General features: G+C 39.5%; 1 protein-coding gene across 1 annotated transcript; it reads left to right on the top strand.

Annotated features, from left to right (window-relative positions):
• The first annotated feature begins 3,648 nt into the window (after nucleotides 1-3,648).
• On the top strand, nucleotides 3,649-24,526 carry ERI2 (ERI1 exoribonuclease family member 2). Its single transcript, XM_049788145.1, has 10 exons — nucleotides 3,649-3,661; nucleotides 14,260-14,725; nucleotides 15,693-15,799; nucleotides 15,891-15,974; nucleotides 16,968-17,095; nucleotides 18,417-18,573; nucleotides 19,552-19,652; nucleotides 20,565-20,646; nucleotides 21,810-21,898; nucleotides 23,201-24,526. Exons 1-10 carry the CDS (start codon nucleotides 3,649-3,651, stop codon nucleotides 24,524-24,526), a joined length of 2,553 nt encoding a protein of 850 aa, XP_049644102.1.
• The last annotated feature ends 762 nt before the right edge of the window (nucleotides 24,527-25,288 follow it).

Below are 25,288 nucleotides of genomic sequence, written 5' to 3'. Positions count from 1 at the left end.
CTCAGTTATGTCTCCTGTCCAAGGAAGCATTCTTGAAAAATGGAAAAAAAAAAGGGGACTTCCAGTGCTAGTACAAACTTAAGCCTCTTCCACTCTATTCTGTCTGATGTATCTTCAGATTTTACCCACTGTACTATTTTCTTAGGCATCAAAATGTAACTTAAAAGTTTCCTTAATGTAGGATGTTTTGTTTCTGGAGTTTTTTTCCTGGCTTGACAACTGTATCTTCATATATATATATATCCCAACTATTACTAGAAGGAAAATTTGGACTTACTGTTTTAGTTGACTTGCACAACAGAAAACTGAGATCTAAGTTTTTGATCTGGAATATATAGACACAGTTCTTTTTCCTAACCCTACATCTATACTCTGAAAAGCTATATCAGAGAGAATATCTCCTCTTTCAAATCTATCTATACTTTCTGTAATCAGAAAGTTTTCTTGGTAACTTTGTGTTACATCTTAAGTGGCTGTTATCTACTGCCTACCCAAAACCTGCATTAGAAAGTAAGTACCTAATACTTGTTTCTCAGAGATAGAAATTCTCTTAATAGTTAATAGCTTAATAGTTGGGGAGCCCATTCCCAGAAGTGGCTTGAAAAGCAAGAAATTTATATTCCTGAATCAGCCTCCAAAGCTTGAGACATATTTTACTGTCTGGAGACCTTGGGTCTGGGAAAGAAGTCTAGAATGTCAGATTTTTAAGGGACTTTGTTTTGGGTTCACACCCAAGCAGTGCTTGGGATCACCCTCAGATGTGCTCAAAGTAGTGTCAGAAATTGAACCTAGACACAGAACCCCATGCAGAGCATGCATTTATCCCATTGAATTACCTTTCTGGTCCTTAAACAATTGTGATTTTCAAACTGCTCCGAAGAGTTGCTCCTTTATCCTCAATTTACCTACCTACTCACTTATTTCAGAACTATATATATATAATGTTAAAAGTACTGGATTACTACAAATCCCTCATTTTGCCAAAGGGAACTTGAGACCACAGTGGGAATGTGGCTTGGCCACTAGTCAGTTGAATAGTTGATAATGCTAGAATTGAACTCAGAAAATTTTGCTCCAGTGTTTTTTTTTTTCTTTCTTTTTCTTTTGGTTTTTGGGCCACATCCGGTGGTGCTCAGGGGTTACTCCTGGCTATCTGCTCAGAAATAGCTCCTGGCAGGCACGGGGGACCATATGGGACACCGGGATTCGAACCAACCACCTTAGGTCCTGGATCGGCTGCTTGCAAGGCAAACGCCACTGTGCTATTTCTCTGGCCCCTTGTTCCAGTGTTTCTTAAGCAGCTATGGAAAATGGGTTCTATCTATTAAAATTTAACAGAAGTGGGAAATGGGGAAAGGGCAGGGAAGGCAGGAACATTCTGGATCTGTGGATAAGTAAGACGGCCACACCTAAACCTTGGGCCTTGCCCTAAAATAGCATTCATTTATTTAGGAGGTAGAAGTGGGGGTTGGGGGGGGGCGGAGAGACAGCATGGAGATAAAGCTCTTGCCTTGAATGTGGAAGGATGGTGGTTCGAATCCCAGCATCCCATATGGTCCCCTGATCCTGCCAGGAGTAACCTCTTGAATGTTACTGGGTGTGACCCCCCCCCCAAAAAAAAAAGTGAGGGTTTGGGGAGGGGGGTCTTTCAAACAGTAGCCAAGGGACCTGGGAGGCTTAACAGTTGTGCCTGACCATCAGGGTCACAACTGGCAATGTTTAGGGATCCAAAGTCAGATTCCAACCCTGTCCCCTGAGCTATTTCCCTTATCCCTGTTCTAGAATTTCTTGACTTTTCCTCAAGTGAGGTTAGGCAGCTTGTTTAAGGAGGTTTTCATCTGATTTTCAATTTTTATAGAGATACTATGATTTATTGTTAATGCTGGTACATATTCCAACACCACACCCATCACCAGTGTACTCACTTCTTCAAACATACCCAGTGTTCCCAATGCCCTTCTGTTTTAGCTCCTTCCCTTACAAAATCAGTTTTGTGGATCAGTTTTCTTGCCTATGGATTTCTTGCTGTCCTTGGATCAGTGTTGCCTTTGACCCTTAGTTGCTACCTTGCTATGTAGCCTTAAGTCCCACATATGAGTTAGATCATTCTGTATCTATACCTTTCTAACTTCACTCAGCATGATCTCTAGTTTTTTTTTAATTTATTTTTGGGGTCACATCTGACAGTGCTTACAGGTTACTCCAAGCTCTGCACTCAGGAATCACTCCTGGGAATTAAACCCAGATCAGTCACAAGCTAGGCAGCTATCTCCATATACTATATTGCTGGTCATTAACATATTTGATGTTAAACTGGGATAAGTTATCTCCTTTGGGGCTGGGCGGTGGCGCTAGAGGTAAGGTGCCTACTTTGCCTGCGGACCGCGGTTCGATCCCCCGGCGTCCCATATGGTCCCCCAAGCCTGGAGCAACTTCTGAGCGCATAGCCAGGAGTAACCCCTGAGCGTCACTGGGTGTGGCCCAAAAACAAACAAACAAAAAAAAAACAAATAAGTTATCTCCTTTGAGGAATCAATAAGTATAGCTATAGAAGAACATATAAATGTAAAGTGGGAATACAATACCTATTAGAACAGAATTAAGAGCTGATTCTTTTAAACCTCACATGCTGAGATGTCATATCAAAGATGATTTTCTAAGTATAAAATCCAAAGGCTAGAAGCATACAGGAGGTAAGTATTCAGTGCTTTCCTTTCTGTTCCTGGAAACAGAATGAAGCAGAGATGCCAGGGCACAGACTGTGATGAGTATTCCTATTATCTGCCTCCAGTGCTAAACTGCTGTCTTTGGGTAGTCAGACTACCTTCAGAGTCTAGATAGAATCAAAGCTTCAAGGCCAGGGAGACAGTACAGAATTAAGTCTCTTGCTTTACATAGGCTTCGCTTAGTTTGTATCACATATGGTTCCCAAGCACCACCATGGATGATTCATGAGCACAGAGCTAGGAGTAAGCCTTTAGTACCTCTAGTACCTTCAGTACCTCTGGGTATGATCCACCCTTTCTCTCCCTCAAACAAATCTGAGACCAGGGAGGTGTGTGTGGAGGGGTGGGGGAGTATGAGACCTTGGAAGACAAAAAAAGAAAGTGGTCAGGATTAGAAGAATCTGGGAACTAAAGAATGAATACCAGAGCAAAAAAAACAAAAACCCATATAACTCCCCAAAACCAAAGTCATTTAAAAAATGCCAACTGAGGGGCCGGAGAGATAGCATGGAGGTAAGGCGTTTGCCTTTCATGCAGGAGGTCATCAGTTCGAATCCCGGTGCCCCATATGGTCCCCTGTGCCTGCCAGGAGCAATTTCTGAGCCTGGAGCCAGAAATAACCCCTGAGCACTGCCGGGTGTGACCCAAAAAACCACAAAAAAAAAAAAAAAATGCCAACAACTGGACTCTCCTGACTAATTTTCATAAACAACAAAATGCCAGTATCTAGAGCCAGCAAACAAGACAGCTAGTTATCTTTTCTTTCTGATTCCAAGACACTCTTCACTTACCTGAAAGCCAGTTGCTTCAAGGGAGGAGGTATGGCATGAAGCCCTAATGGCCTTTTGATTTAGGTTTCAATTCTGAACCAAGCATGGAGGTCCTAGTGGTTAGAGCATGCCTGCCTTTCTACTTTTAGGCCATGGCCATGAGAAGTAAAGAGCCCCCTGAGAACTGACAAAAGTTCTAAATTCTCAAAGCAAGAATTCATACACCCAGGCCGGAGTAATAGCACAGCGGTAGGGCGTTTGCCTTGCATGTGGCCAACCTGGAATGAACCTGGGTTCGATTCCCAGCATTCCACATTGCCCCCCCCCCCCAGACTGCCAGGAGAGATTTCTGAGCACAGAGTCAGGAGTAACCCTTGAATACTGCCGGGTGTGGCCCCCCCAAAAGGAATATGTACACACCTCTGTTATTAAGGGATAAGAAAGCTAGTCACTTGAGCTGGGGAGCTGGATCAAAGGGCTGGAGTGCATTCTTTGCATGCACAATTCCTAAATTCAATCACCAGCACCATGTGGTGAGCTGAGCTCTACCAGAAGCAACTCCAAGCACTAAGCAGGAATTAGCTGCTGGGCACCAGTAAGCACATTCCAAAAACCAAGATAATAAATATTTAACAAATGATGCTGAGAGAAATGGATGGCCACATGCAAAAAAGTAACTTGGATCCTCACATCTTACATAAAATGTCAATTTAAAGTGGATCAAAGGGGGTCAGAGCGGTAGTACAGTGGTTAGGGCACTTGCCTTACATGTGGTCAACTTCGGTTTGATTACCAGCATCCATTATATTCCCCCAAACTTGTGAAGGGCAATCCCTTTGTGCAGAGACAGGAGTAACCTCTGAGCACCGCCAGATGAGGAACTGGAAAATGCTGAAGGAAAACAAGGATTTTCATTCTGGCCTGTTCGAGAACCTATAGAGAATAACCCAAATGAGTCACTGTGATATAGTTTTCTTTGTACATAACACGTAAAACAGTTGAGACACACGTGCGCAAACACACAAGCACACACCAAATCCAGAGGTGCCAAAGAGATGGTAAGCTTGCCTTCCATGCTCTAATCATGGCTAAATCCTTTGCACTACTGTTATCCCAGGTACCATCAGGAATTATCACTGTTTACAGAGCCAGAGTATGTCCCACATCACCAGGTGTGACCCAAGCCTTCTCCCCTCTTCAAATTAACCCCAGAAAGACTAACTAAATACACAGGCTGCAACTCCAGTAGTTTATAATATTTGGTTTCGGAAAAGAAGGTTGGTAACCTCAGAGAAGCAATACTAATAAGAAGTCAGAGAAGTTGTAAAGTCCCAGGGCCAGAGTGGTGGCACAAGCAGTAAGGCGTTTGCCTTGTATGCACTAACGTAGGACAGACCCCAGTTTGATCCCCCAGCATTCCATATGGTCCCCCAAGCCAGGAGTGATTTCTGAGCGCCTAGCCAGGAGTAACCCTTGAGCGTCATTGGGTGTGCCCCCCCCCCCCAAAAAAAAAGATGTAAAATCCCACTTGAGATAGTGTAGTAATTGAAAAGAATGAAGTAGAGGTGAAATAATTCTGCAGGAAAACAAAACAAATGCTTGACTGTTTCCAACATCATTATACACCTCTTTTGCCCACCCCCAGTGCATCATTCTCAGAAGAATATCTTGAGAGAGAATGAGAGAACATGATATCAGCTAGATGGAATTCTTGCTTTCCTGCAGTGAGTTAATACAGAGATTAGAATGCCTTTGCCAAACTCCAGAGACCAGATGAAAAGTTTCAGAGCACCCAAGTAACATAAAACCCAGAATGAATTCCAGAAAAAGGATAAGGATATTGTGGTGTTTTGTATTGGGAATCTTTCTCTTGAGTCAGAAACCAAAGAAAAGACCTTTTGTCTATCATTTGGTGATGCTGGAAAGAAACAAGAGTGGAGGATTGTGTGGAGACTGCCTGGGAGACTCGTTCTGCCTCATGCTACTCAAAGCAGTGATAGTACTGGTGGACCTACAAAAGCCATGAAAAGTTTGTCATCACCATGGCACATTAAAGCTGCAGTCCCGAAGACAGATACCAGAGGGAGCAACCAGTGGTAATATCTGAAAAGAAGCAAACTACTTATGGCATTTGAAACAAGTACAAAATAAAAAATAGACGCTGAAGTAATAGCAAAGCAGGAAGGGCATTTGCCTTGCACACAGCCGACCTGAGTTCGATCCACAGCATTCCATATGGTCCCTCGAGCCTGCTAGGAGTAATTACTGAGTTCAGAGCCAGGAGTAACCCCTGAGCACTGCCAGGTGTGGCCCAAAAACCAAAATAAAGGAAAAAGTAGAAATAAATTAATGCACAAATGCAGAGATGATATTTTCCCAGATTAGAGCCCTAGAATTTCTAGTCCATGGACTGACTAGTAAATTCCTTCCCTTGCATGATGCCAGGCCTTATAAAGAAGGAAGAAATAGGGGTTCTTTTGCTTTTTGGTGTGTGTGTGTGTGTGTGTGTGTGTGTGTGTGTGTGTGTGTGTGTGTGTAAGAGAGAGAGAGAGTTTTAAAGAGAGCAGGTCCGAAAAACAAGAAAAATACATCAAGACTTAAAAAGAAATGGTGAAAATGGACTAAAGAAAATAAGACTAAAGAAATAAAGAAATATGCTAAAAGAAAACAAAGACAACAAATGAAATTAATGCATAAAAATGTCAACAAAGGGGCCGGGCGGTGGCGCTGGAGGTAAGGTGCCTGCCTTACCTGCGCTAGCCTTGGAAGGACCGCGGTTCGATCCCCCGGCATCCCATATGGTCCCCCAAGCCAGGAGCAACTTCTGAGCGCATGCATAGCCAGGAGTAACCCCTGAGCGTCACTGGGTGTGGCCCAAAAACAAAACAAAAACAAAAAAATGTCAACAAAAATAATTAAAAAATAACAACAAAAAGACTGTAAAGACCATATATGGTGCTAGGGATCGAGACCAGATTGACTGCATGTATGGCAAGAGCCCTACTTTCTGTACTTTCATTTTTATTTTAGTTTACACTCAACTGATTTAGGAAAAATTTGGCACAGAGGAAGAGAAAAGCAACAATTAGAGCCTAAATTTACTAACACACTCACAAAAACAAATAGGCCAGCTTATTAACAGGTAAATCTATACAGAAAGTTTCTAGAGGTTTTCTACCATCCAATTTGAAATTATTTCCAAAGTATTAAAAGATAGAGCTCTTCAACAAGGTGACAAGTTCATGCTTTAATGTACCACTAATTTATATAAATAGCAAAGAAGAATATAAAAAAGAAACCCAAGAAGATATGAATCATGTTTTAAAGAAAGATAAAACATATTCATATACCTGAAATAGAAAATAATTTGAAAATGATGTAAGATGTGTAAGATTAAAGCTGCAAGTATAGGGCCCGGAGAGATAGCAGAGCAGCGTTTGCCTTGCAAGCAGCCGATCCAGGACCAAAGGTGATTGGTTCGAATCCCGGTGTCCCATATGGTCCCCCGTGCCTGCCAGGAGCTATTTCTGAGCAGACAGCCAGTAGTAACCCCTGAGCACTGCCGGGTGTGGCCCAAAAACCAAAACCAAAAAAAAAAAAAAAAAAAAAGCTGCAAGTATATAGGGCCCTGGAAGCAAAATCTGTCAGCTGACAGTTCTCAAAAGAGTTGTGGGACTAAAAGTGTTCTATAAAATATGTGAGAGAGTCATGCTTGCTTTAATAGTAGTTAGAATTACAGATGAAAACAAACTTGCCATTTTTGTTTTTATTTATTTATTTTGGTTTTGGGGCCACACATGGCAGTGTTCAGAGGTTACTTCTGGCTCTGTGCTCAGAAGCTGCTCCTAAGCTTGTCATTTTTAATGACTTTCAGGTTACAATGCCTTCTACTTTAAGTGAAATCTCTAAGGAAAGAGCCAATTAATCACCTTTTTATTGGAAAGGCACTTAATAGACAGTTTTGAGAAGAAGAAAGTTCACTAGCATCTGTCTCTCCTGTTAAGAAAAGGGGCAGTGTCTAGTTCAACCTTTATGGAAAACAATATGGAGATTCCTCCAAAAACTGGAAATTGAGCTCCCATATGATCCAGCTATACCACTCCTAGGAATATACCCTAGGAACACAAAAATACAATACAAAATCCCTTCCTTATACCTATATTCATTGCAGCACTATTTTCCATTGCAAGACTCTGGAAACAACCAAGATGCCCTTCAACAGACGAATGGCTAAAGAAACTGTGGTACATATACACAATGGAATATTATGAAGCTGTCAGGAGAGATGAAGTCATGAAATTTTCCTATACATGGATGTACATGGAATCTATTATGTTGAGTGAAATAAGCCAGAGAAAGAGAGAGAGAGTGAGAGAGAGAGACACACACACACACACACACAGAATGGTCTCATCTATGGGTTTTAAGAAAAATGAAAGACATTCTTGCAATAATAATTTCCAGACACAAAAGAGAAAAGAGCTGGAAGTTACAGTTCACCTCATGAAGCTCACCACAAACAGGGATGAGTTTAGTTAGAGAAATAACTACATTTTGAACTATCCCAATAATGAGAATGTATGAGGGAAATAGAAAGCCTGTCTAGAGTACAGGCGGGGGTTGCGTGGGGAGCCAGAGACAAAAATGTTAAGATTCGAGCAACATTTAAAATCATGCAGAGGGGATATTTTGGAAAAGGAATTGCATTTCAAAAGTAAGAATAAAATGATTAAAGAAAAAGAAAGAAAAGGGGCAGCTTGGGTTAGACCGATAGTATAGTAGGTAGGGCATTTGCCTTGCATTTGGCCGACTCAGGTAAGATCCTTTGCATTCCATGTGGTCCTCTGAACCTGCCAGGAGTAATTTCTGAGTGCAGAGCCAGGTGTAATCCCCAAGTACTGCTAAATGTGGCCCCAAAAGAAAAAAAGAACAGTTGACCTATCAAATCTAAGCATCTTAAAATTATAAAGTTGAAAAGAGAAAAGTTAAGAGCTATAGTTTTTCAAAAACGTGAGAAATATTTCTCTTTAGTTGCAGTGTCTAATATGGTAGGCACTAGCAACATTAATTCTATTATTATAATGAGAATTAAACTTCCAGCATACGTGTTGCCATCCCATGTACATGATACCGGCATCTCACCTCTTGAGATGTATGGACTTTCATTCCTTTGTGCTGGGATGTGTACTAGGGTTTGCTTTCCACCATCTCTGGAGAAGCCATCTCTCTTCACTCCCCCCTTTGCTCTTCCTCAGATTTCATAAGTAAAATAATTATTTTACTTCAAAAATAAACTTAAAATTCCATTTTCCCTTTATATCATTCCATGGCAATATTCCAGAATTTTAGAGGCAAAGTTTTTTTGTGCTGCTTTTGCTTTTTTGTTATACCCAGCAATGCTCAGGACATTCTTCTGGCTCTAAACTCAGGACTTCTGGCAGCACTTCGGGGACCATATGGGTTACTGAGTTTTGAATTGGGTCCACCCATGCAAGGCAAGTGCCCTCTCTCTTGTCCTATCTCTCGGTCCCTTTAGGGGTATGGTTTAATACCTTGTGTATATTATTTATTGTACTTGCCACTCACAAAAAAGACTCCTCTACTCATTCTCACACCCTCTTCTCACCCTGGTAATCACCAGTTTTCTTTGAGCCTGTGAGTTAGTTCTTTTGTTGCTAATTTATTTATTGTAGTTAATTATTTTGTATTAAATTTATATTAAATCTAGTTATTTATATTTAACAGAAGACCTTAATTTCCATACTTATACAAAATCATTTTCCTATACATTAGCCATTCATACTTTGTGAACCTGATGAACATGTTACATATATCTGTGAAATTCTATAGCACAAATTTCCACTACTGAGGAAAATCATTTTGCAAATTAATGTCCAAGTATAAGGAGAGGAATAATTAATAAAAATACACTAAGAACTCCTGGAGTCCAAGAGACGGATGCAATTATTGTGTGAAGATAAATTCCTATTTATCCATTTTGTTTTATTTTTCCCCAAGCTGAGCAATACATAAGGCTATATATAATGATTCACTATTCTAGCACCGCTACTAATGTTATTTAGTTAAAAGTATTTCAGTGTCTTACACTAAACTATGCACTAGACCCAGAACACTGTAAAAAAAAAAAAAGTACACTATCAAACACAAGGTAATAATACTACCCTCATTTTTTTATTATAAAAGAATGCCACCCACATTAATGGAAGTGTGTTGTTGTTTTTTTTTTTAACTCAAAAAGAAAACACATTCCTAGGTTTTGTTGTTAAATAAGAAATGACATTCCTTTCATCTATGCTCTTGTTAAATACTGAAAGACATTACCTTGTGTTTGGCTGCTGAACTATTGTATTTCTTTTTTTGTCTTTTTTTTTTTTTTTTAACCACACCCGGCTATGCTCAGGGGCTATTCCTAGCTTTGCTCAGGACGCCTTCCTGGCATGCACGGGGGGGCCATGTGGGATGCAGGTGACCGAACTCAGGTCGAGCGCGTGCAAGGCAAGCGCCCTACCCGCTGTTCTATCGCTCCGGCCCCTATTGTTGTATTTCTTGGCTCTTGATCTGCTGCTTTCAGTTCTTAGTAACTGAGCATCTTCTAGATTATTTCTGCAAGCTGGAAGAAATGTAAAACTAAACTAATTTTTTGCAAAGCATATGATAAAACTTTTTGAAAACTCATTCAAAAGGCATTTTCTGCTTCTGTAGACAGTGATTTTGTCTTTGCCACCGTCCTGAGATGGCTTCAATAGTTACCAAATGGTTTCGGCCTACTTACCCAGGACTACAAATTGTTACCAGCTATTACACAAACATGGGAGGGAGCCAAGCAGTGCTAAGTGAAAAGGGAAGGCAATGTGTCTTATTCATTCCATAGTCACTTAAAACTTCTTTGCAAAACTAAAAACAAAACAAAAATATAACTTTGTTGTTGTTGTTTTGGACCACACCTGTGGCCCTCAAGGGTTACTACTGGCTCTGCTCTCAGAAATCACTCCTGGCAGGCTCGGGACCATATGGGATGCTGAGAATCAAACCCAGGCGGGTCCCAGGTTGGCAGCATGCAAGGCAAACATCTTACTGCTGTGCTATCACTCAGGCCCAAACATGCAACTTTGAAAATGATAAAGGAATGTATTTTACTGGAACATCTTTAAAAATGTCTTTTTATTGGCTTAATAAGGATGAAACCTATTCTAGTTAATTCTGAAAAGGGAGATCACTTGGGAGTTGTAATGCAGAAAGTGAGACACAGACTATTAATTTTGTAATTGTTTTATAATTACAAAAGATTATTAAAATAGTAGAATTTCCATATACAGCACACTCACTTTCAACTATTCATAATATCCAATGGTATGGTAATGATACATTTGATACTAAAAATCAATCACTGTTGACACAACAAAGGCCATTTGTCATACATATTTTCTTCTTTTTTTGCCAAATTGGGATATAAACACTAGAAATCAAGTGGTAGTCTAATAGAATTCAGTTGTTCTCCACGTGTGATTAGATAAAACTGAAAGTATTCCAGAGATTCTTTTGGAAGGAATTCATAAGGTCCTCCCTTCTGGGCAAGAGTTTCAATAGACTTAGCATATGCTTGACATGTGTGAAGTCCAGGTTTGACCCCTACTACCAAATGGTCTTCAAATACCATTGGGTGGAACCACTAAGAACAGATGTAAGAGCCACCCCCTGAGTACTACTATCTGTGACCTCAAAACTAATAAGATCCTCCCTTGTCTAACTTACATATACAATAAATGGGACTTATAAGTAGAAATGAGAAAAGTGACTTATCTTTTAATAAGCTATATATTTAAAGATTTTCATAGAATAAATAAAACTATTTTCTTTCCAATAATATTTTTTGACAATGATTTTTCCAATAAAAACTATTTGGTTTCAGAAAAATTAGTATAGGGATTAAAACACTTGCCTTGCACAGAGATGAACCTGATCCCCTATACCTCAGAAATACAGTGAATACTGCTGGGGTGGTCCCTGAGTGGAGCGTTAGACATGGATTTAATTCCTGGAACAGCATTTGGTCCTCAGGAGTAAGCCCTAGGCACTGCCATGTGTGGCACCAAAACCAAAGAAAATAAATATAAACTTACTAAAATATGATAGGAAACTGAAAAGAGAATAATTCTCTTACTAAGTATTTTCATACCACTTACGATCATGTGATGTGCTTCCTAAAATACATTTCCTAAAATAAAGTATACGTATATGTACTTGCCAATCATAGTAGACATATTCCTTTTTAGGAAACACTGATATTAAAGTATGTACTGATAAATAGAACACAGAGTAAGAGTAATTACTAATTGAAACTGATACAGAACTTCAACTAGAATCTTTTTTTTTAATTTCTTTTTTTAATTTTGGGCCACACCTGGCAGCACTCAGGGGTTACTTCTGGCTCTACGCTCAGAAATCACTCCTGGAAAACTTGGGGGACCATATGAAATGCCAGGATTTGAACCACCATCCTTCTGCATACAAGGCAAACAACCTACCTCCATGCTATTTCTCCAGCCCCTCAACTAGATTCTTGTTTATCTTCAAGGAATAGTCACCAGAACAAACTATATGATTATTATGGATTTTATTCTAATAGGAAGAAAATGTAAAATCAAGTACAATATGGGTGTTTGATTGTAAAGAAATAGGAGCAAAAAGGCATATTACCTTGATGATTCGATTCTTAGAACAGTGCATTAGAGATAGAATACTTGGCTGATCCTCGAAAAAAAAACAGTAAGTAAACTAGGTAGAAAGGAACAGGTAGTTTGAGAGCCAACATTGCATAATAGCAATGGAAATATGAAAGAGAAATGGCAGCCAGATTACAGATCAACATTGTCTAAGATAAAGAAGCAACTTTATACTGTGGAAGTAGGGAGTCCATTGAAGCTTGTCCTCCTCCTCAAAAGCAGTTTTGTACTTAAGTCTATTTAGGTAATATATGCTGATTATAATACAGAAAGGTAAAAAAAAAAAAACAACCCAAAAGTAATAGATAATGAAAGTATCACCTGTAATTCAGGAATAGTCACTTTTTTATTTTGTCCTAGAAGGTAGCAAAGTCATTTCCTGAATTTCAATACAAAGTTCTATCTTCTGGTAAAAATGCCTTAACCTAACCTTCTTCTCTATAGAGTAATTATAATTCTATCTCATTAGATTAGGAAAACCAGTGACATAAGACATGAATATTATTAGGCTAATGTCTGACCATAAGTACTTAATAAACATGAAATTCATTTCATTGAGGGGGGAAGGACTGGGCCTGTCAGTGTTTAGGAGCACTCTCAGCAGAGGAACCATGCACTGTTGGTGACTGAGTTGGGACTTGCTATATGCAAGGCAAACACTTTAACCACCCCATAAATTATTTCTCCAGCCTCATCAGATATTGAACTCCCCCCCCCATGACCCTTTAATTTTGAACACTGGACACTTTTATATGGTTCAGAGTACTTTAAAGCTATTAAATCACCGTAATTTTTACTACTTTTCTTTGTGTAAATGAGTGTGCAAAGTGAAAATTCTATTGCGTGAGAAACTGATCAAATGGAGACTCATAGGATTCTCAAAAGAAACGTCAAAAAAGTAAAGGAAGAGTAGTTATGCATTCCAAGCCTTGATTCTGAGACTCCAGAATGAAATGCTTCTTACAACTGATCTTTCTTGTTTTGGGTCATACCTGAAAGTTCTCAGGGCTTCCTTCTGGTTTTGTGCTCAAGGTCACTTCTGGTGGTCCTCAGGGGACCATATGCAGTACTAGCTATTAAATCAGGGTTGGCTGCATTTAACTAAGTTTCCTACTTGCCTATTCTTCTTCTATCCACTTACAACTGTTCTTAATTGGGCGCTACTGTCATCCCATTTACAGACCAAACAGAAAAGTGGTAGGCCCCAGAAAGCAGCTCTACTCCTAAGTCCAAAGTCTTTTTTATCCCCAAACTATATCATTTATAGGCAATTATTCTTACTTTCTGTCTTGTAATCAATTTCTACTCCCTACTAGAAAAATCTGTAACTATTTTCCCTATCAACAATTTTCCTGTTAATTTTTCACTTCAACAACTTTGGTTTTGGAGACAAATCTGGAAGTCCTCAGGGGTTACTCTTGGCTCTGTTTTCAGGAATCATTCCTGATGGGCTCAGGGTGTCATATAGGACAGAGGGGATTGAACCTACGTTGGCTGAATGCTAGGCAAGTGCCCCTACCTGCTGTACTATCTCTCTAGTCCCCCATCACATTTTAATACCCAAATAATTCATTCTCTAAATTTACTTGAAAACATATTTTTTTCTGAAAAAACAATCCTTATTGATATGATTCCTTTCGGCGGTAGGAATAATGGGGGGAAAATGGGAATTTTTGGTGAACGATGGATGCAAGGAAGGGTCAAAGGATGCAGTATTGCTAGGACTATGTGATGCCGAGGATAACCTAGGCACCTCTGGTGTTGCTGTTCAGGGAACCTTTAGAGTCATAACCAGCAGTGCTTGAGGGTGCTAACAGACTGCACCCCCGATGAGGCAAGGGGGAAATTTAAGAAGAGTCAGGGGCAGGCATGAGCCTTACTTAATCATGCTATCTCTCTCTGACTCTGAGACTGTTGCTTTCTAAAACTAAAACAAAAACAAACACGATGCAGTATAATGGCAAACATTCATACAGAGAGCCTTGTATATAGCAAAATAATATTCTATCGTCCCCAAAGCCATTTCCTCAGCCCAAACGCTGAGGAAAAGCCAGGCAGAAAATACACTCCTGGTTCTGAAGCGACAGGACCGTGGGGCAAGGTTCTTGGGCCTTGTGAGCCCCAAGTGGGTTCCCCGAGGCTCACGAAAGCTGATCCCTGAGTGCAGGGCCAAGGAGGAAGGCCAAAGCCTCGCCAGGTGTGGCCCCCAAACCAAAGACAGGGAATATAGACGCCGCGGGAGCCACTGCAAAGTCTCCAACCCTAGAACTAGGGCAGAGCGGAAGCGGAAGTCGGCTCAGTGGGCGCCGCGCGGAATTTTGAAAGAACCGGAAACGGGGCAAAGCGACTTCCGGCGGCGAGACCGGGAGTACCGAGGGAGCGTCCGCTATGGCGACCAAGAGGCTGGCGCGGTACGCGGAGGGGCCCTGGTGCTGCCGATGGGAGCCGGCCAGGGTGCAGCATCATGCTCCTTTCCCAGGACCGGGTCTCGAACCTGATAGACGAGAGTGGAACCCGGGCCCGCCTTCCTTCTCCAGCCTGTTTGGGGAAGGGTGGGCTTGAGCCCGCTTCTTAGGTCCTGGGGGGCTGGATCTGCGGCCCTAACGCGGCCTTCAAGTTTGCGAGCAAATTGTTTCATTCATTTGTGTCGGGAATCGTTGTTGCAGCGGGCGTGGCTTGGGGGACCCTATGGGAAGCCGGGGGATCGAACCGCGGTCCTTCCTAGTTTAGCAAGTTCAAGGCAGACGCCTTACCGCTTGGGCCACCGCTCCGGCCCCCTGACAGCTTCTTTCTTTAGGGCCCTATCTTTAACTTTACCCCACTTTGTCCACTTTTTTTTTTGTTTTTTTGGGTCACACCGGTGTCACTCGGGGTTTGCTCTGCGCTCAGAAATCGCTCCTGGCAGGCTCAGGGGACCTTATGGGATGCCAGGATTCGAACCACCATCCTTCTGCATGCAAGGCAAACGCCTTACCTCCATGCTATCTCTCAGGCCCCACTTGTTCCACTTTTAATCCTGGTACCATGCTAGGTTCCCCAGACCCTTTCCCCTTAGTCCTTTCCTGCACAAGCTGTGTGCTTTCCCAGTTTCTAGATGCCTCGTATTAGTGATTATCCGCCCGCTGGGGAGTGTCCTGCATTCACATACCAGCTCCATTCTTTGGCAATTTACCGATTTTTCTCTCCCATAAATGGATGACTTTGTCCAGTTGTTGAAGAAATAATAAAGTTTCAGTGCCTGCTGTGCCGTGAGCTGTTTACTCGATAGCTGTTCACTCGTTATTCCCAATATGTCTTGTTTCCTTTCACTCTTAGACTACAAAACTACCTCTTTAAACGACCCATTCTTCAAACTAGTTTGTCTCATCTTTTGCTTCTAAGTTTGATTCCATCGTCACCCCCCCCCCCACAGTCAGTCATTAGTTGGTTAATTTATTAACTTGTTCAAACAGGAGCGTAAATGAATATCTTGGGTTATTTTATATTTTTAGGCAGCTTGGGTTAATTAGGAGAAAGGCAATTGCACCAACTAATGGAAGTCTAGGAAAAAGCAAATCCAGTAAGTATAGTGTGCTTTATGTTTGTTTACATTTTGTAGCTGTGCAGTTTTTTTAAATAGATAATGCATAAGTCACCCTGATCTTTTGCAGAACAGTTGTTTGACTATTTAATAGTCATTGATTTTGAGTCAACGTGCTGGAATGATGGAAAGCGCCACCATGACCAGGAAATAAGTAAGTTTGATCAGCCAGTGATCTAAACAAGCTTTAGAATAATCACTTTAGGGTTTGCACATACAAACCAGTGAATACTTGGGGCCGGAGAGATAGCATGGAGGTAGGGCGTTTGCTTTGCACGCAGAAAGACGGTGGTTAGAATCCTGGCATCCCATATGGTCCCCTGAGCCTGCCAGGTGTGATTTCTGAGCGTAGAGCACTGCCGGGTGTGACCCAAAAACCAAAAAAAAAAAAAAAAAATCCCAACAAAATAAACCCCAAAACAAATACAGTGAATACTTAATTTAAAGAACTAAGATGGTTTATGAATTGATATTATATTAAGTAATATTTTTTGTACCATTGTTCATTTAAAACCTGACTGGACTAAAATGGGAACAAAAATATAAATAAAGATGGCATCATATAATTGTTTTAGAACTAATTACATGTAAAATTTCAACAGTATAGAACAAAGTAATTTTGTATAATTTTTAGATTCTAAAAATTATATGAAATTATAAATAAGAAAAAAGAATTATATCTTAGCTTTCATATGATTTTTATACCGAGTCTAAATATATATTCAAAAATTTTTATTTTAATTGTATGATTTTAATATTCTTGTTTTTTTTGGCTGTAATTTACTAAAACTAAATCATGTTACTTTGGTTATTTGTTTATTTATTTGTTTTGTTTTATGGCCACACCCAGTGATTCTCAGGGCTTACTCCTGGCTATGTACTCAGAAATTGCTCCTGGCTTGGGAGACCATATGGGATGCTAGGGGATCAAACTGTGGTTCCTCCTAGGCTAATGGCGCACAAGGCAGACGCCTTATGGCTTGTGCCACCGTTCTGGATCCTACTTTGTTTTTTTTTTTTATATACCTTAAGTAGAATAACGATTGTAAATCTATATAATAAAATTTAATTTAGAATGATTATAGCATTAATATAATAGTCACATTGAAATCATATTGTAATGCCTATTACACATTTTTTCACTTAGTTGAATTTCCAGCAGTATTGTTGAACACATCAACTGGAGAAATTGAATCTGAGTTTCATGCTTATGTTCAACCTCAGGAACACCCAGTACTTTCCAAATTTTGCATGGAATTGACAGGCATCAAGCAGGTATGATGCAGATATCAGATATTAGTTTCAGGGGCCAGAGCCATTGCACAGAGGGTAGGCATTTGCCTTGCTTTCTGTCTACCTGGGATATCCCATATGGTCCTCCAAACCTGCCAGGAGTGATTTCTGAATGCAGAGCCAGGAGTAACCCCTGAGCAAAGCTAAGTGTGGACCCTAAACAAAAACAAATTAGTTTCAAAAAAGAAAATAAAGTGTATATATACACACTCAGTGTTAGCAGATCTTCAGAATAATAATGAAGTCTTTAAAAATTAAAATGATATAAAAAGAGATTTGTTGATGGAAATGAAATAACATCAAATTTCTATCTAGATATAATTATTTTTTAGACTTGATTGTTTTTTTGGGCCATTTCCAGCAGCTTTCAGGGCTTACTCCTGGCTCTGCACTCAGAAATGGCCCCTGGCAGGCTGGGGACCATATGTCAGGAATCGAATTGGTTCCTCATAGGTCAGCTGCATGCACGGCAAATGCCTTACTGCTGAGCTATCTCTTCGGCCCCTAGGTTTAATTATTTTTAAATTATGTAATTAAATATGTGATTTTTTAGGTTGATCAGCCTCATTTTTCTCAATTTGTAAAGTTCTTTTTTTTTTTTTTTTTTTTGGTTTTTGGGCCACACCCATTTGACGCTCAGGGGTTACTCCTGGCTATGTGCTCAGAAATCGCCCCTGGCGTGGGGGGACCATATGGGATGCCAGGGGATTGAACTGCGGGTCCTATGCTAGTGCTTGCAAGACAGACACCTTACCTCTAGCGCCACCTTCCAGGCCCGTAAAGTTCTAATCATATTCTTCCCATGCATTTTAACATTTGCATTCTTTTGTTGTTTTGGGGCCATATCCATCAGTGCTCAGGGATCATTACTTTTTTGTTTGTTTTGTTTTGTTTTTGGTGGGGGGTCACACCCAGCAAGGTGCACACCCTACCCACCTTGCAACTGCTCCAGCCCCAACACTTTTCATTCTTTTTTTTGTTTGTTTTGTTTTTTTGTTTTTGGGCTACACCCGTTTGACGCTCAGGGGTTACTCCTGGCTATGCGCTCAGAAATCGCCCCTGGCTTGGGGGGACCATATGGGACGCCGGGGGATCGAACCAGGGGGATTGAACCACGGTCCATCCTACGCTAGCGCTTGCAAGGCAGACACCTTACCTCTAGCGCCACCTTCCTGGCTCCCACTTTTCATTCTTTATTAGACTTTTCTTTGTTGTATTCTTCCACAGTGCCTAATTGTGCACAGAATATATGCTTAATAATGATGGAATTCAGTGGTTAAATTTAGATTTTGTGACTATTCAGGATCAAGTTGATGAAGGGGTCCCTCTGAAGATTTGCTTATCTCAGTTCTGTAAATGGATCCATAAGATTCAGGAACAGAAGAAATTTGTTTTTGCTACTGGAGTTTTGGATCTTTGTACTTCTGAGAAAAACTTGTGTGCATTTGTCACTTGGTCAGGTAAAAATTAAATTCTATCTAAATGAGTAGCTTTTTCATGAATTCTTTAGTAAGAATTGTTAGTATTACTCTGAAGGACTTTGTAGATCACAATGGTTTCAATAAAATAAAATTAAAATTAAAAAAAAAAAGAAAGGTTAGTATCAATCTCCTGAACCAGAAAAGAAATGCAAGTGCTCACCAGATGTTAACTATGTAGTATAAATTCATTTTCTTAAAACTACCATTCTAGGACGCCTTAACAATGGAAGCCTTAATTTTTTTTTTTTTGGTTTTTGGTTTTTGGGCCACACCCGGCGGTGCTCAGGGGTTACTCCTGGCTGTCTGCTCAGAAATAGCTCCTGGCAGGCACGGGGGACCATATGGGACACTGGGATTCGAACCAACCACCTTTGGTCCTGGATTGTCTGCTTGCAAGGCAAACACTGCTGTGTTTTCTTCCAGGCCCTGGAAGCCTTAATTTTTAAGAATTTTTTTAGATAATTTCTCTGTTCTTTATCCAAGCAAAAATGATTTAGTAAAGATTATGTATCTCATTTATAAAACCTTGAGGAAAAGCAGTCCTCATTCAACTTGCATTTTTTTCTTTGCTTCTATATTTGACACATATTGATACTGTAAGGGGGGAAAATGAGTTGACCTTTTGTATTTCAATGACATAATATTGTTATTAATAGCTTAGTATTAATAAACATAGTTGATTTCTAATGATAGTAGATTGCTAAAAGATAATTGGTTTTTCCATATTTTTTCTTTAGAATGTTGAAAGAAGATAATCTCCAGATTGGCCAATTTCACACTTCTTTTTGAAGAGTTTTGTAGTATTGTGAAATACTTAGTGTATTTCATTGAGTATTTAGGAAATTGTTATGAAACTTATTTTCAATTGCTTATATAAAATGATTAGTTGTTAGATATTAACAAAGTAAAAGATATTGGCATAATTAACTTTGTTTTATTTTAATATATTTAATACAGACTGGGACTTGGGGGTTTGCCTGGAATATGAGTGTAAAAGAAAACAACTGTTAAAACCCACATTCTTAAATTCTTGGATAGATCTTAGAGTAACTTACAAGGTAAGGATCACTTTCCTTATGTTGAAAATGGTTCTTAGTTTAAAAAAAGAGGATTAAATTTTATTCTAAATACCTATATGGGGTTTTAGGGTTTTCTGTTGTTGTTGTTGTTGTTGTTATTTTTGATTTGGGGCCATACCTGGCAGCACTCAGAGGTTGATAAATTCCTTTCTTTCTCTCTTTTTTTTTGGCTTTTGGGTCATACCCAGTGGCACTCAGGGGTTACTCCTGGCTCTGCGCTCAGAAGCCATTCCTGGCTGGCTTGGGGGACCATATGGAATGCCGAGAGTCAAACCACCATTCGTCCTGTGTTGGTTGTGTGCAAGGCAAATGCCTTACTGCTGTACTATTGCTCCAGCCCCCTAACCTAATTTCTTTTTTTTTTTTTTTTTTTTTTTTTTTGGTTTTTGGGTCACACCCAGCAGCGCTCAGGAGTTACTCCTGGCTCTACACTCAGAAATCACTCCTGGCAGGCTCGGTAGATCATATGGGATGCCGGGATTTGAACCACTGTCCTTCTGCATGCAAGGCAAATACCTTACCTCCATGCTATCTCTCCGGCCCCCTAAACTAATTTCTTTTGAGGGCTGGAGCAATAGCATAGTGGTAGGGCATTTGCCTTGCATGTGGCTGATCCCTTGGTTTAATCTCCGGCATCCCGTATGGTCCCCCAAGCCAGGGGCAATTTCTGAGCACATAGCTAGGAGTAACCCCAGAGCAGAACAGGGTGTGTGGCCCAAAAAGCAAAAATAAATAATTTTTTTCTTTTGAACATTGATATTAATACTTTAAAATATTATTTAAAAAACAACAAAAATAAGTATTTCTGAGAGCTAAAAATTATGAAAAATATAAAGTTAATCATAGTTTCAAATAGTGATCAACTTTTTAGATATTGTTTTCTTTTATTAGATTTTTTATAGGAGAAAACCAAAAGGACTAAGTGGTGCTCTGAAGGAAGTGGGAATAGAATTCTTAGGACGAGAACATTCAGGTTAGTATAATAGAAAATAATTTCATGTCATTAATGAGGAATATGGGACTGGAGAGATAACACAGCCATTGGGCATTCACCTTGCACGCAGTCAACCCAGGACAGATACCCGGTTTCCCATATGGTCCACTGAGCCTGCTAAGAGCAATTTCTGAGCACAGAGCCAGGAGTAACCCCTGAACGCCACCGGGTGTGACTCAAAAAACTTAAAAACAAAAAACATTAATGAGGAATATTTTTCAGCCTATAAGAATATACTATGTGCAATTCAAGTTATTTCTAAAATTTTCAAATAACCACTTTTACAAACAATTATAAATGATAACTGCTATCTAATTACTTTCTACTGGTTTTAAAAAAAATTAAAAATTAGCCAAATAACACTTAGTGAAAAATTGAACAAGAATTGGGCTAGAGAGATAGTTCAGTGCATGTGAGAAGTGTGGATCAAGCTCTGGTACCTTACATATAAGTATATATAAGTATATATATAAAAATATATATAGTATATATGTATGTATGCATGTTTGTATATATATAAAAATATATATAGTATATATATGTATGTATGCATGTTTATATATATTTATATATACTATATATAATAGTATAGTTCTTCAAGTCCAACCAGCTAACTCCAACTTCAAGAACCACTGGGTATAATCCAAAATCAAACAAACAAAAAACCCCAACAAAATATATACAAGACTATTCATTTATTTACAAATCAAGGTCCTTTCAGAGTGTTGATGATATTTTTATGAGTGTAACAAATTATGTCTTTTTTAAATGTGGGAGTTTGGGCCCAGAGAGATAGCACAGCAGCGTTTGCCTTGCAAGCAGCCGATCCAAGGACCAAAGGTGGTTGGTTTGAATCCCGGTGTCCCATATGGTTCCCAGTGCCTGCCAGGAGCTATTTCTGAGCAGACAGCCAGGAGAAACCCCTGAGCACCGCCGGGTATGGCCCAACAACCCCCCCCCCCAAAAAAATGTGGGAGTTTATGTCTCCTTGGTAATGTTGTTACAGTTTTTCACATCAACGTAACATTATCAAAACTAACCACATATCATCATTTATATTTAAGTGATGGCTTGTTTTTTTTTTCCCCTATAGTTCTTTTTACTAGAACCACTTTAATTCACTGTTTGGTATATTTCCTCAGGCTTAGATGATTCTCGGAATACTGCCCTTCTTGCTTGGAAAATGATCAGAGATGGCTGCTTAATGAAAATTACAAGGTCCTTGAAAAAGGTTAGTCAGATCTTGCCTCTTTGTAGTGTCTTCTTTTTTTTGGGGGGTGGTGGTCACACCCAGCTTTGCTCAGGGGTTACTCCTGGCTCTACACTCAGAAATTGCTCCTGGCAGGCTCAGGGGACCATATGGGATGCCAGGATTTGAACCACCAACCTACATGAAAGGCAAACGCCTTACCTCCATGCTATCTCTCCGGCCCCTGTAGTGTCTTCTTAAGTTGCAAAAATAACCATAGTTCATTGAACTATGATTTTATGTAGTCATCTGTAAAGTAACTGCTCTTTTCTTTTATTTCTTATCACATGGACATTAAGGGAATGAATGAGCACAGCTTTTAAAATAAAATATAATATTATTTTAAATTTTAAAATAATAATAATAATTTAATTATTTTATTTAAAATTTTATTTTAGGCAGTGATTTAACAGTACTGATAATCGTGGGGTTTCTTGCAGAAATCATTCTGGCATAATATCATCCACCAGATTAGCCATTCCCTCCACTATTGTTCCAGTGTGCCCATCTCCCCCCATGCTTTTTCTGTTCTCATACCTCATTCCCCTCTCTGCTTCCAGGGCATTTTTTTTTGTTGTTGTTTGTTTGTTCGTTTGTTTTTAGGCCACACCCAGCAGTGCTCAGGAGTTACTCCTGGCTCTGCACTCAGAAATCACTCCTGACAGGCTCAGGAGACAATATGGAATGCCGGGAATTGAATCTGGGTCTATCAGGGTCGACTGTGTGCATGGCAAATGTCCTACTGCTGTGTTATCTCTTCACCCCCGCCCCCTAAGGCAGTTCTTGATTGCAATAGCCTTTGGGCATTTGTGATATCCTTACTATATAAATATACATTATATATTTTATATAATATATACTTAGATATATAGTTAATTTAAACATCAGGGTTACAAAGTTGTTTATAGAACAGTTGTTTTGGGCATGCAGTGTTCCAATACCAATCCCACTACCAGTGTGATGTTCCCTCCACCATTGTCTCCAGTTTCCCATCTACCTCCCAAGCAGACATAAAACAATTTATTTTATATTGCTTATTACAACTAAATGATTAATGGAGTTATCAGAAAATACTTTAGCAAAAACAAATTTATGAAATTTATTATATTTTACTATGGGGTCATTAAGTCATATCTGAGGGTTACCAAGCTATTTAATGCTAATTGAGCTTTCTGTGTGGTTGTTTTTGTTTATTGAACTTGGCTGGCTTCTATACTACTCTAGCATCTAATTTGGAGAGTATACAGTTTCTAAAGCTAATTGATCTGTCTGTATAAATCACAGGTTCCCACTAAGAAGAATTCCAATATTCTAGCTAGAAATTTGAATGCAGATCACACTGTTGAAACAACTACCTGGAGAAGCAACATGCAGTCTCTAAATGTAAGTGAAAAGGAATCAAAAAATGAGATAAATTCTCATGGAAAAGTTCAGATGCAATCAACTGGTGTGAATTCTCCTATAAAGGAACAGCAAAATCAATTACTGTCAAAAAGCAGTGTAAAAACAGGTCTTCCCAACGTCAAAAGCTGCTTCTCTCCTTTGAATACTAGACCCTCTACTTGTCTGGGGCAGTGGCCATCTACCAGCATGAATCTGCCTATCCCTCTGCAGAAGCAAGTACAAAATGAACATCTTGCTTTTAGTACTAAATCAAAGTCTTCAACAGTTGGTTCAGAATTGGTACTTGTTTCAACTACCCTTTCATCTGTGAATCATGTGTCTAACAGGGAAATGAGTTCTGCTCTTGACTGTTTACCTATGTTGGCTGATTGGGAGGATGTTGCTTTACTTCCAGCCTCTCAGCCTGAAAACGACATAGAGGGTATGCCTCCCATTAACGACTCATCAGTAGGCACTTTCAGTTCTGGAGAAAGAAGAACGGTTCTAAAAGAATTTGAAATACTAAATCATGAAAATGTTCAAGACATGGAAGAAACTCCTCAGAAATCTGAGACTTCTAAGTCTGTTGTGTATAAAAGTCCTCACACTACTATTTATAATGTAAAAAAAGCCAAAGATCAGGGTTCAGATGGTTCTGATTTTAAATTACCAGAATGCAAATCAAATATCTTACACACTGTTCACACCACTATTTGGGGGAAACAGCCTCTTCTCTCAGGTGGTATTAAAAGGTATTCATTGTCTCCCCAAGCTTTCCCACCTGCAAAAAAACAGACCTTCACTGTTCATGAAGAAAAGCTTTCAACACCTGAAGTCTCCCCAGTGAGAAATTCTGCACAGAAGATACTTCCCTCTGTCTTAAATTCTAATGTTAACCTACAAGATCCCTGGAAGATTGGGAAAATGACACCTCCATTATGCAAATGTGGTCGAAGATCTAAGAGACTTGTTGTTTCTAATAATGGGCCAAACCATGGGAAAATCTTCTATTGTTGTCCTATTGGGAAATACCAAGAAAACAGAAAGTGTTGTGATTACTTTAAATGGGAACATACACTTCAGAAGGAAAAAACCAAAAGCATAGTGCTTTCTCATTCCCCAAGGGAACACAATTTTAGTGCTCCAGAAACAAGCCATATTGATAACAGAAATATAAATCTGACTACTAAAAATTCATTGAGACTTAGACCTTCAATGAGGAATTGATGAACTTTCTTTATATCTAAAAATCATGATTTTATAGTGTCTGTTAAAATGAAAAAAAAAATTGGGGTGGAGAAATAGCTTAAAGGATGGAATGCTTGTTTTGTAAGCAGGAGGCCCTGAGTTTGATCTCTGGCACCACATGGCCTCCCAGAGCACCTTAGGTGTAGCTATGGTATCCCCAAGAGTCTCTGAATACCACCAGAATGGTCCCTATATGCCCCAATGCCATCAGTTTGAGTATTAGATTGTCAGTCTGAGTATTAAATTGTCAAGCTAGCAATATTAGACTGAGGATTGTCAGGACTGGCCATACTTCCCCACCCCTGCCCCAGAACATTCCTGGAGAGGGCCCTATTTATTTATTTTAAGTATATAAGCCAGGGGTGGCGAACAGGATTTTTACCGTCACTCAAAATGGCAAAATGCAATATGTGTTTAATATATTATTGTTAAAATTATATGCTTTTGTGTGAGTGTTTGTCTGTTTTGGCAGGTCACTGCGTGGTGTGGCTCTCTGACTCTCACAGTTTAAAATTTTGGCTCTTTGTATTGAACTTGTTTGCCACCCCTGATATAAGCTTTTAATATGAGATCTTGTGTCCTTATAATTTAATTTGAGGACTAGTGTCCTCAAATGCATACAAACTGAAAGTTTTACATACTTTTAATTTCATTTATCAGTTTTCTAGTATAATGTTTATGATCTTTTGTTCCTCAAATCCCCAACCATGAACATTTTAATGTCTTACAATTTTTTTTTTT

This window comes from Suncus etruscus, chromosome 15 (assembly GCF_024139225.1).
Source record: "Suncus etruscus isolate mSunEtr1 chromosome 15, mSunEtr1.pri.cur, whole genome shotgun sequence".
Classification (NCBI taxonomy): domain Eukaryota; kingdom Metazoa; phylum Chordata; class Mammalia; order Eulipotyphla; family Soricidae; genus Suncus; species Suncus etruscus.
The sequence above is the reverse complement of the archived record's forward strand: the minus strand, read 5'-3'. Positions and strand labels throughout refer to the sequence as shown.

Excerpts from the sequence above, each read along its gene's own strand:
- ERI2 (XM_049788145.1), top strand. Across the intron at positions 15,975-16,967 it reads CCACCATGACCAGGAAATAA|TTGAATTTCCAGCAGTATTG; the intron begins GTAAGTTTGATC and ends TTTTTCACTTAG. Across the intron at positions 19,653-20,564 it reads ATCTTAGAGTAACTTACAAG|ATTTTTTATAGGAGAAAACC; the intron begins GTAAGGATCACT and ends TTCTTTTATTAG.